At 43.6% G+C, this 12142-nt stretch overlaps 1 protein-coding gene across 1 annotated transcript; it reads right to left on the reverse strand.

Annotated features, from left to right (window-relative positions):
* Positions 1-46: 46 nt before the first annotated feature.
* On the reverse strand, positions 47-9168 carry fblim1 (filamin binding LIM protein 1). Its single transcript, XM_043223822.1, has 9 exons — positions 8888-9168; positions 7846-7987; positions 6927-7041; positions 6856-6877; positions 6379-6451; positions 5969-6138; positions 5535-5713; positions 5131-5251; positions 47-811 (listed from the first exon to the last, which is right to left on the reverse strand). Exons 2-9 carry the CDS (start codon positions 7979-7981, stop codon positions 698-700), a joined length of 930 nt encoding a protein of 309 aa, XP_043079757.1. The 5' UTR covers positions 7982-7987; positions 8888-9168; the 3' UTR covers positions 47-697.
* Between the last annotated feature and the right edge of the window lie 2974 nt (positions 9169-12142).

Consider the following 12142-nt stretch of genomic DNA (forward strand, 5'->3'; position numbering starts at 1 on the left):
TTTCATTTTAAAGCACAGCCAATCAGACTTTGAGGATAAACTCTGATTTAAAATCATAACAGGATACAGTTTAATAGCTTGTTACTGTTTTTAAAATGGAAACACTGGCATCTAACAATGCTTGGAAAAACAGTTCATCCTAAAAAAAATGATCACATACATAAAATCAAGTAGGAAATGAAACAGATATGGAATAAGCACGTGTGCAAAACTCCTGAAATATAGCCGTCTCTTGTTTTAGGGTCAGTGCAATTTATGAAGAAATCAATCAGATCTGTGTGTGTGTATGAAAATATTCATTTATAACCACTTTGCATTCAATGACTGTATTGTAAAAACACATTTTGTCTCAGTAACTGTAAAAGATGGCATAGTTGTATGTTTCTCCCCAGCACTGGATATGTGATATCAGTTTAAGACGATGAATACGACAGTGACAGCGTTCTCAAGATGACGTGTGTGTGTGTATATATATATATATATATATATTAGTAGTTTATTTGCGTGGGATACGAGTGTGATTCTCTTATGCTTTTGAATAAATATCTTTGGTGCATGTTGCGAGAAAGAAGAGCACTTTAGAGCTGATATGTTGAATACATGGATATATAATCAGTGGAATGATAAAGAGAAAGTAGTAATGGTCCCAATGCTGCAGTGTCCAGTGCAGTCCTCATCCTCATCAGTGTGAGCGTGATTAGCGCTGGGCGTTCTGCGTCAGAGACACGTGACACGCTTTACACAACACCTGTCCGTCCAGAGGATGACAGCCGCTCTCGTTCGGCTCCGGAGACAGAAGCACAGCACACACCTGAGACACAGAACACACACCTGAGACACAGAACACACACCTGAGACACAGAACACACACCTGAGACACACAGAACACACACCTGAGACACAGAACACACACCTGAGACACACAGAACACACCTGAGACACAGAGAACACACACCTGAGACACACAGAACACACACCTGAGACACACTGAGAACACACACCTGAGGACACACACCTGAGACACACAGAACACACACCTGAGACACAGAACACACACCTGACACACAGAAAACACACCTGAGACACACAGAACACACACCTGAGACACACAGAACACACACCTGAGACACACAGAACACACCTGAGACACAGAACACACACCTGAGACACACAGAACACACACCTGAGACACACAGAACACACACCTGAGACACAGAACACACACCTGAGACACACAGAACACACACCTGAGACACACAGAACACACCTGACACACAGACACACCTGAGACACACAGAACACACACCTGAGACACACAGAACACACACCTGAGACACACAGAACACACACCTGAGACACACAGAACACACACCTGAGACACAGAGAACACACACCTGAGACACACAGAACACACACCTGAGACACACAGAACACACCTGAGACACAGAACACACACCTGAGACACAGAACACACACCTGAGACACAGAACACACACCTGAGACACAGAACACACACCTGAGACACACAGAACACACACCTGAGACACAGAACACACACCTGAGACACACAGAACACACCTGAGACACAGAACACACCTGAGACACAGAACACACACCTGAGACACACAGAACACACACCTGAGACACAGAACACACACCTGAGACACAGAACACACACCTGAGACACAGAACACACACCTGAGACACACAGAACACACCTGAGACACAGAACACACACCTGAGACACAGAACACACACCTGAGACACACAGAACACACACCTGAGACACAGAACACACACCTGAGACACAGAACACACCTGAGACACACAGAACACACACCTGAGACACAGAACACACACCTGAGACACACAGAACACACACCTGAGACACACAGAACACACACCTGAGACACAGAACACACACACTGAGACACAGAACACACACCTGAACACACACACACACCTGAGACACACAGAACACACACCTGAGACACACAGAACACACACCTGAGACACACAGAACACACACCTGAGACACACAGAACACACACCTGAGACACACACACACACACACCTGACACACAGAACACACACCTGAGACACAGAACACACACCTGAGACACAGAACACACACCTGAGACACAGACACACACCTGAGACACACACACTGAGAGACACAGAACACACACCTGAGACACAGAACACACACCTGAGACACACAGAACACACACTGAGACACAGAACACACACCTGAGACACAGAACACACACTGAGACACACAGAACACACACACTGAGAGACACACACCTGAGAACACACACCTGAGACACACAGAACACACACCTGAGACACACAGAACACACACCTGAGACACAGAACACACACCTGAGACACACAGAACACACCTGAGACACAGAACACACACCTGAGACACACAGAACACACACCTGAGACACAGAACACACACCTGAGACACAGAACACACACCTGAGACACAGAACACACACCTGAGACACAGAACACACACCTGAGACACAGAACACACACCTGAGACACAGAACACACACCTGAGACACACAGAACACACACCTGAGACACAGAACACACACCTGAGACACACAGAACACACACCTGAGACACACAGAACACACACCTGAGACACAGAACACACACCTGAGACACAGAACACACACCTGAGACACACAGAACACACACCTGAGACACAGAACACACACCTGAGACACAGAACACACACCTGACACACAGAAAACACACCTGAGACACACAGAACACACACCTGAGACACACAGAACACACACTGAGACACAGAACACACACCTGAGACACAGAGAACACACCTGAGACACACACACACCTGAGACACACAGAACACACACCTGAGACACACACAGAACACACACCTGAGACACACAGAACACACACCTGAGACACACACACACACACACCTGAGACACACAGAACACACACCTGAGACACAGAGACACACACCTGAGACACAGAGAACACACACCTGAGACACACAGAACACACACCTGAGACACACAGAACACACACCTGAGACACAGAACACACACCTGAGACACAGAACACACACCTGAGACACAGAACACACACCTGAGACACACAGAACACACACCTGAGACACACAGAACACACACCTGAGACACACAGAACACACCTGAGACACACAGAACACACACCTGAGACACAGAACACACACCTGAGACACACAGAACACACCTGAGACACACAGAACACACACCTGAGACACACAGAACACACACCTGAGACACACAGAACACACACCTGAGACACACAGAACACACACCTGAGACACAGAACACACCTGAGACACACAGAACACACACCTGAGACACAGAACACACACCTGAGACACACAGAACACACCTGAGACACACAGAGACACACCTGAGACACTGAGACACACACCTGAGACACAGAACACACACCTGAGACACAGAACACACACCTGAGACACACAACACACACCTGAGACACACAGAACACACCTGAGACACAGAACACACACCTGAGACACACAGAACACACACACACACCTGACACACAGAACACACACCTGAGACACACAGAACACACACCTGAGACACAGAACACACACCTGACACACAGAACACACACCTGAGACACACAGAACACACACCTGAGACACACAGAACACACACCTGAGACACACAGAACACACACCTGAGACACACAGAACACACCTGACACACAACACACACCTGAGACACAGAACACACCTGAGACACAGAAACACACACCTGAGACACACAGACACACACCTGAGACACACAGAACACACACCTGAGACACACAGAACACACACCTGAGACACACAGAACACACCTGAGACACACAGAACACACACCTGAGACACACAGAACACACACCTGAGACACACAACACACCTGAGACACACACACCTGAGACACACAGAACACACACACACACCTGACACACAGAACACACACCTGAGACACAGAACACACACCTGAGACACAGAGACACACACCTGAGACACAGAACACACACCTGAGACACAGAACACACACCTGAGACACAGAGAACACACACCTGAGACACACAGAACACACACCTGAGACACACAGAACACACACCTGAGACACAGAACACACACCTGAGACACAGAAAACACACCTGAGACACACAAACACACACCTGAGACACAGAGACACACCTGACACACAGAACACACACCTGACACACAGAACACACACCTGAGACACACAGACACACACCTGAGACACACAGAACACACACCTGAGACACAGAACACACCCTGAGACACAGAACACACACCTGAGACACAGAACACACACCTGAGACACACAGAACACACCTGAGACACACAGAACACACACCTGAGACACACAGACACACCTGAGACACAGAACACACACCTGAGACACACAGAACACACCTGAGACACACAGACACAGAACACACCTGAGACACACAGAACACACACCTGAGACACACAGAACACACCTGAGACACACAGAACACACACCTGAGAGACACAGAACACACACCTGAGACACACAGAACACACCTGAGACACAGAACACACACCTGAGACACACAGAACACACACCTGAGGCACACAGACACACACCTGAACACACACACCTGAGACACAGAACACACACACACACCTGAGACACACAGAACACACACCTGAGACACAGAACACACACCTGAGACACAGAACACACACACCTGAGACACAGAACACACACCTGAGACACACAGAACACACCTGAGACACAGAACACACACCTGAGACACACAGAACACACACCTGAGACACAGAACACACACCTGAGACACAGAACACACCTGAGACACACAGAACACACCTGAGACACACAGAACACACACCTGAGACACACAGAACACACCTGAGACACACAGAACACACACCTGAGACACACAGAACACACACATGACACACAGAACACACCTGAGACACAGAACACACCTGAGACACAGAACACACACCTGCTGAAGAAGACAGTGTACAGTCACACACACACACACACACACCTCACAGCGGTAGCAGTCCTCGTGGTACGAGTGACCCAAACACTCCACCGTGAAGCTGTCGGTCCCGTCTTCCCGAGGGATGATCAGTTCTCCACATGCACGACACTGCGGAGCGTACTTCCTGCAGAGAAACACACCGCTTCAGCAGACCTTCCCTCGGCCACAACATTTTTTTACAATCTTCTGGTTTTTCCTGTTTGTTTGAAGTAATTAAAGGTTTAGGTTTTTAAGTTTTTATCAAAACAATGACTTTATTCTTTACTTTATGTGAAAATTGAATGATTTTAATGTCAATTTTTTTTTTTACACATTTCTGGCATATAATCTGGCATTATAATGGATTTAATCTAAAACTGGTTTATATTTTCTCTAGTTCTGAGAGTGTTACTGATCTCTCTTCATACCTGTAGTAGTCCTGAAGGCAGTAAACCTCGCCCACTTCGCCCTGCGCAAACCTCTGCTCTCCGATTGGCTGCCGGCACGTGGTGCAGACGAAACAGGGCGGGTGATAGGCTCGCTCCAGCGCTCGGATCACATGATCTTTGATGACATCACCGCACGCCCAGCACGGCTCCAGACTGGCCTGAGGACCCAGTTAGAGCTTTTATCATGATAACAATCACACAAGAAAAAGAACCTGTGAATGCAGTATAACACAATGTATGAAGTACACTCATGTTTGTTATATAGGAGACCACTATGATTTATTTTAGTCTTCATACAACATGATCTTTACTTCATATCCTAACGATTTTTGTCAGCCGTATAATCGTGACCCGTACAGTGTATTGTTGTGTATGCGCTGCGGGGTCAGGGGTCAGGGGTCAGGGGTCAGTACCTGGTAGCAGGCCTCACACAGCGGGATGCCAGATCTGTTGTAGTAGATCTTGGCGGCCAGCGGAGCGTGGCACTGACGGCACTGGAAGCACACGGCGTGGTACGTTCGGTTCAGAGCCTCGATGGCAGGTTCAGACAGAGGCACCGGCTTACGACAGAATCCACACACATCTGACACACACACACACACACACACACACACACACACAAGCAGGTCAAACACTCTTCTGCTCCAGGGTATCTCATGAACACAGATTAAACTCACATCTCTTAGCCAAGCGTTCACATCAAGATGTATCTCATAACCTCGGCTATATCTGAACACACACACGTCATCGTTCTCTGCTCGAGTCGAGCACATCATCTTCACTCTGTTTCTACACAACTTGAATTGAAATGTGAGGTTCTCACCAGATGAAGGTTCGTTCACGTCTCTTCCAGCAGAGGGCGCCGACCGAAGCTGAGCTTTCCCCGCTGAGCTCTCCTGAGAGAAGAACAAGAACCCGTCAGTCAGTCAGTCACACACACACACACACACACACACACACACACACACACACACACACACACACACACACACACACACACACACACACACACACACACACACACACACACACACACACACACACACACACACACACACACACACACACACACACACACACACAGACACACACACACACACAGAGACACACACACACACACACACACACACACACACACACACACACACACACACACACACACACACACACACACACACACACACACACACACACACACACACACACACACACACACACACACACACACACACACACACACACACACACACACACACACAGACACACACACACACACACACACACACACACACACACTGACCTGCGGTCTGGGCTCAGAGACACACACACACACAGAGACACACACACACACACACACACACACACACACACTGGGGGTCATGAGGAGGAGGAGTCAGCAGAGGGAGGTCATCAGGGTCAGGAGGAGCGCTGCTCAGGACTGATATCACATCAACAATCACTGAACTATTCCTCAGTAACACAGTAACTACATGAAGAGAGAAACTAGAAGATAAACCTCTCTCTGTTTGTAACTCTGAGAATCAAGATACATTTTTAGCATGTTATCTGTGTAAGTTTTTATTTGTTTATCTTTACTTTGTCACACCATAGAGCAAAGTCCAGTTTTTATTGGTCAGCTAACTTTAATTACGCAACCTATGAAGTTATATATATATATATATATATATATCAGCGTTTGAGGTAGATAAAACTTTTAATCAAAGATATACTAAAACCTAAAGCTACAATGCGTTCTTGTTTTAGTGCAATTTTGTTTTTTTTAGAAATTGTTTTGATCCACTTCAAACGTTGACTACTACAACAAAATATAAACTATATAATCACTGTCTAATCTTTACACACAGCTGGATATATTGTATTATAGCTGAGATCAGTAGATAAAGTTGATATACTAAAACATAACTACATTATCATCCAGAAAACAGCTTCTATATTCAAACAGAAAGCAGTTATTTTAAATAGTAACAATATTTCACAATATTTCTGCTTTTGCAGTATTTTGGATCAAATTAGACCTCTTTAACAAACATTAAAAATCTTACTGAAAGCTTTAGACCAGTAGTGTATAGTGTAGTTAGATTAAAAGAAAAGCATTAAACTACATTATTAAACAGCTGCATATATAAAGTTAGACATATATCATACATAGCGGGTAAGTTTATTATTCCGCAGCTATTCATGTCAGATGTGGATGTATACTGTAGTATTTAGAGTAAAATGTGAGCAGGTTAACGTTGTGTGTGTGTGTGTGTGTGTGTGTGTGTGTGACCGTCCGGAGTGTGTGTGTCTCGTCTGCAGGGGGCGCTGTGAACGTGAGCCGTCGGCGTGAGCGTGGCTCTGAACGGAGACGCCAGAGTGATGAAGACCGACGACACCATCCTCTTCTGAGGGGCCGCCGACGCCATGACGCTCTGACACAAACAGCACAAACGTTTCTTCAACGCTGACGCAACGTTCAGGGCTGTTTCAGACCCAAAAATAGCTGCTAAAACCTGCTTTCATCTACGTGCAGTCGCCGGGCGCTGTAGCTCATTGATCAGATCGACTCAATAAATTCATTAAATAAAGAATAAATAAATGTGACCCTAGAACACAAGACCGGCCGTAAGGGTCAGTGTGTCCGGATGATCATCTTAGTAATGAATGTGTATCTGTGGAGCAGAAACTAAACGATCATCAAGATATCAAGTAGAGAATATGTTCCACGAATTTTATTTTTAATTAGTAATACGCATCGCTAAGAACTTTGAAGGTGATTTTCTCAATATTTAGATATTTTTGCTCCATCAGATTCCAGATTGTCTAATAGTTGTGTCTCCGAGAGATTTATTCAGAGGATGCACACATCAGGGTCACTTCTTACTGATTACAAATGAACTTTTGATATATTTATGGTAGGTAATTAATAAAATATATTCATGGAATGCCATCTTTACTTAATATCCCAATGATTTTTGGCGTCAGATAAAAAAGTTCCCAGATTTCTGAATAACTATGAGAACGTTGTATGTTTAGGCGTGTCAGAGTCTTCAACACCTAAACCTGACGTCTTCTCAGTGCACTCACTAGTGTTTCAGGTTGAGTAAACGTTCCAGAAACGTTCTCCTGCTGACTGCAGCAACCAGCTCTTCATGTACAGAATAAATGTGAAAACACACACAGATGTGCGGAGATGCTGCTCACAGAGTCTCCTGAAGGATCTTCTGAACGAGCTGAAGACCAGCGCAGACGACTGAGTGACAGAAGAAGAGCAGAACTTCAGCAGCTCCGCACACAAACTCTCTTTCCTTTCTCTCTGAGCTCTCACGTACCTGATCCGCCGACCGGACTCTCGCTCTGAGTGCCGCCTTGTTCCTGAAGATCTGTAGAGCCTCAAACACGGGCGAGCGACAGACAGACAGACTGAGAGAGAGAGAGAGAGAGAGAGCTGTAGAATCGTATCTCCAGCAGGCCACGCCTTTTCCTCCCTCGATCGCCCTCCTGTCTCTCTCTCTCTCTCTCTCAGAGCAGCAGAGGTGAAGAGTTAAACACTGACTGACTGACACAGCACAGTAAAATGTATGACACACACACACACACACACACACACACACACACGCAGGCATGTCTACAAACACACAAAGGCATGCAGTTACTTGAACAATCACACACACACTCTTTGTCACAGAGGCAGCAGGATGTGACTGTACCTGTCTTCCTCAGCTCTCTCTCTCTCTCTCTCTCTCTCTCTCTCTCTCTCTCTCTCTCTCTCTCTCTCTATGTCTCTCTCTCTCTCTATCTCTCTCTCTCTCTCATTGTTCTGTCAGTGTTATTTTCTCTACCTCCCTCAGTGTGTCTGCCCTCTTTTCTCTCCCTTCCCCCACTCCACTCGTTCTCTCTCTCTCTCTCTCACAGACTTCACACGGTCATCGAGAACTAGATCAACTACACAAACTGTGTAAACTAACTAGATGAACTATGAAAGCTCTGTGAAAACACTGAAGTATATGTGACCCTGGAGCACAGAATCACTCATAAGGGTCATTTTAGTTTAGTATCATCTGAAATCTGAATAAATCATCTCTCCGCTGATGTCTGGTGTTTTCTGATCAGACAATATCTCTCTGAGACACAACTATTAGAAAATCTGGAATCTGAGGGAGAAAAAACATCTAAATATTGAGAAAATCACCTTTAAAGTCGTCCAAATGAAGTTCTTAGTAATGCATATTACCAATCAGAAATGAAGTTTTGATATATTTATGGTGGGAAACTTACTAAATATCTTCATGGAACATGATCTTTTCGTATAATTTTACTCATACAGCGTATAGTTGTGTATTTTTACTCTTATGGCTGTTCCTGTGACACATATCAACTAAACTAATCACACACGCTTAACATAAACTACACACACTGAAGAAGTTTAATAAATCATATAAACAATGATATAAACAAACTTGAAACTACATAGACCTGTGCCAACTACATTTATCAAACAAATATTACCAATCCTAACTACATAAACCACACAAACTATACGAATTAAACCAACTGCATAAACTAAAGAGTCCATAAACATAAACTCTATAATTGACAAACAAATGATCTAAACTGATCAAACTACATACTAAACTATTAATAAACTTAAATTAGCAATTGTACAAACTATTTAAACAAGACTATGACTATAAACTTAATGTTATAGCTCTTCAGTGGGATGAGACTATCAGCAGAGAGCTCTGGGTTTAGTGTGACTTTAACCTCGAGCGCGCGAGAAGAGCCTCCGTCACGCTGGAATCTGGGGGGAGGGGCTAAAGGAAAAAAACAAAGGAAGGGGAGGGGGAGGGGCTGTGGAATGCACCGGTGACGTCACAGCTCCAGGAGGGATCCTGTCCAATGGTGACATCATCCTCCGCGCATAAGCCCCGCCCACAGAATGTCAGGCCCGACAGAGAGACTCCAGAGCGAGGCCTGAGCAGAAACGGAGGAAAATGCGTTTAAAACACAATCTCATTTGATATCACGTTATAAGAGTGTGTTCAGATCCTCATGAGCAGTCGTTTTACTGTGTTTAGTTAGTGATTGACTAGCGTTTATCTGCGCTGGAACACGTGCATCAGATAAACGATTCTTTAGTGAACAGCTCGATTAAATATAAACACCACAAACCATTCAGATCCGTGATAACGTGCTCTGAACACACACTGAATGTGTTCTAGATCACCTCATCCACGACCATATTCATTCTGAAGAACCCTTACAAAAATAACCATGCTTTTATTGTAGTAAACGTGTATCCACGGGGTTTTTACGTATTGATTGCCATTTGTAAGTTTTACGACAAATACTGTGGTTAAACTAAGGCTATGGTTATTTGTGGTTACCATGAATTAACTGCAGTAGCCGTGTTTTTGGTTTTATTTCTAGTAAAGTGAAAGAGATTAACGTTGTTTTAGTCAGCGAGTGACTATTAAACCAGAAAAGAAGAAGAGACTGGTGAACTTTCATCATCCTGAGGAGAACGCGCGTTTCCCGCCACAGTGACGCGCGATTCCGGCGCCATCTTCTGGACAGAGAGACGTCACGAAACTGATTTATCATCATCACCACACAACCGTCAGAGTTATCATTAGAAAGAGAAAATACAGTAAGTAAATCATTTAAAACATTAAAAACGCACTAAAAAGAGTTCCTTTTTTAACGTGTGTCATTTGACCGTTAACCCTCATCAGAGAACATGCTGTTTTTAAATCATTGAAGTACTGAAGTACATAAAATTGGTTTTAGATTAAATTGGTTTCAAGTGACCCAATGTTCATTAAAAAATTACATGAAATAACTAATTTTACATAAAAACGTAATAAAGCACTTTAAGTAACTATAAATATATATATATATATATATATATATATATATATATATATATATATATATATATATATATATATATATATATATATATATACTATATATATATATATATATATATATATATATATATATATATATATATATATATATATATATATATATATATATATATATATAAATCACACACTTTTCATAACTAGTCACTTTTTCTAAACTCTTCACACAGTTCTTTCAGTTTAAAACAGCAGATAATTGCATTAAAACTCTCAATTATTGCCTCAGTTTTTCAGAACACTAGCAAACAAACTCACCTCATCACCCATGATATATGTTACAAGGTCCATGTTTACACTAGAACAGAAAATCTCCCTCTTCTGTAAGGTTGGTGATGAATATTTGATTATTTACATTCAGAGTGTTTTTCTATATGATATTACTGTAATATTACTGTAATACATTCGTGTGCTCTGTTAGGTCTTGAACTCTTCTGAAAGCAGTATATAAACATTCAAATGGCTTGTATAGTTCATGTTTCGGTGGTGCTGTGTCGAAAGTGATAAAAGATTGTCGTAATGAATGCATTTTATGAAGAGTTTTGAAAAAAAATATTGAGAAATGTGTCCTAAAACTTTCAGGGGAACTAATACTTTGGATCAAATGTGTTCTGATCAAAACATTTCAGTATCCTGGTTTCAGAAGACAGACGTGGACCG

This window comes from Puntigrus tetrazona, chromosome 22 (genome assembly GCF_018831695.1).
Source record: "Puntigrus tetrazona isolate hp1 chromosome 22, ASM1883169v1, whole genome shotgun sequence".
NCBI lineage: Eukaryota > Metazoa > Chordata > Actinopteri > Cypriniformes > Cyprinidae > Puntigrus > Puntigrus tetrazona.

What these genes read in the sequence shown, in the direction of transcription:
- fblim1 (XM_043223822.1), bottom strand. Translation starts at nt 7,981, where the DNA reads ATGGCGTCGGCGGCCCCTCAGAAGAGGATGGTGTCGTCGGTCTTCATC. An exon ending in CCTCCTCCTCATGACCCCCA is followed by an intron (nt 6,878 to 6,926) that starts GTGTGTGTGTGT and finishes TGTGTGTGTGTG; the next exon opens with TGTCTCTGAGCCCAGACCGC. An exon ending in TCTCTGAGCCCAGACCGCAG is followed by an intron (nt 6,452 to 6,855) that starts GTCAGTGTGTGT and finishes TTCTTCTCTCAG; the next exon opens with GAGAGCTCAGCGGGGAAAGC.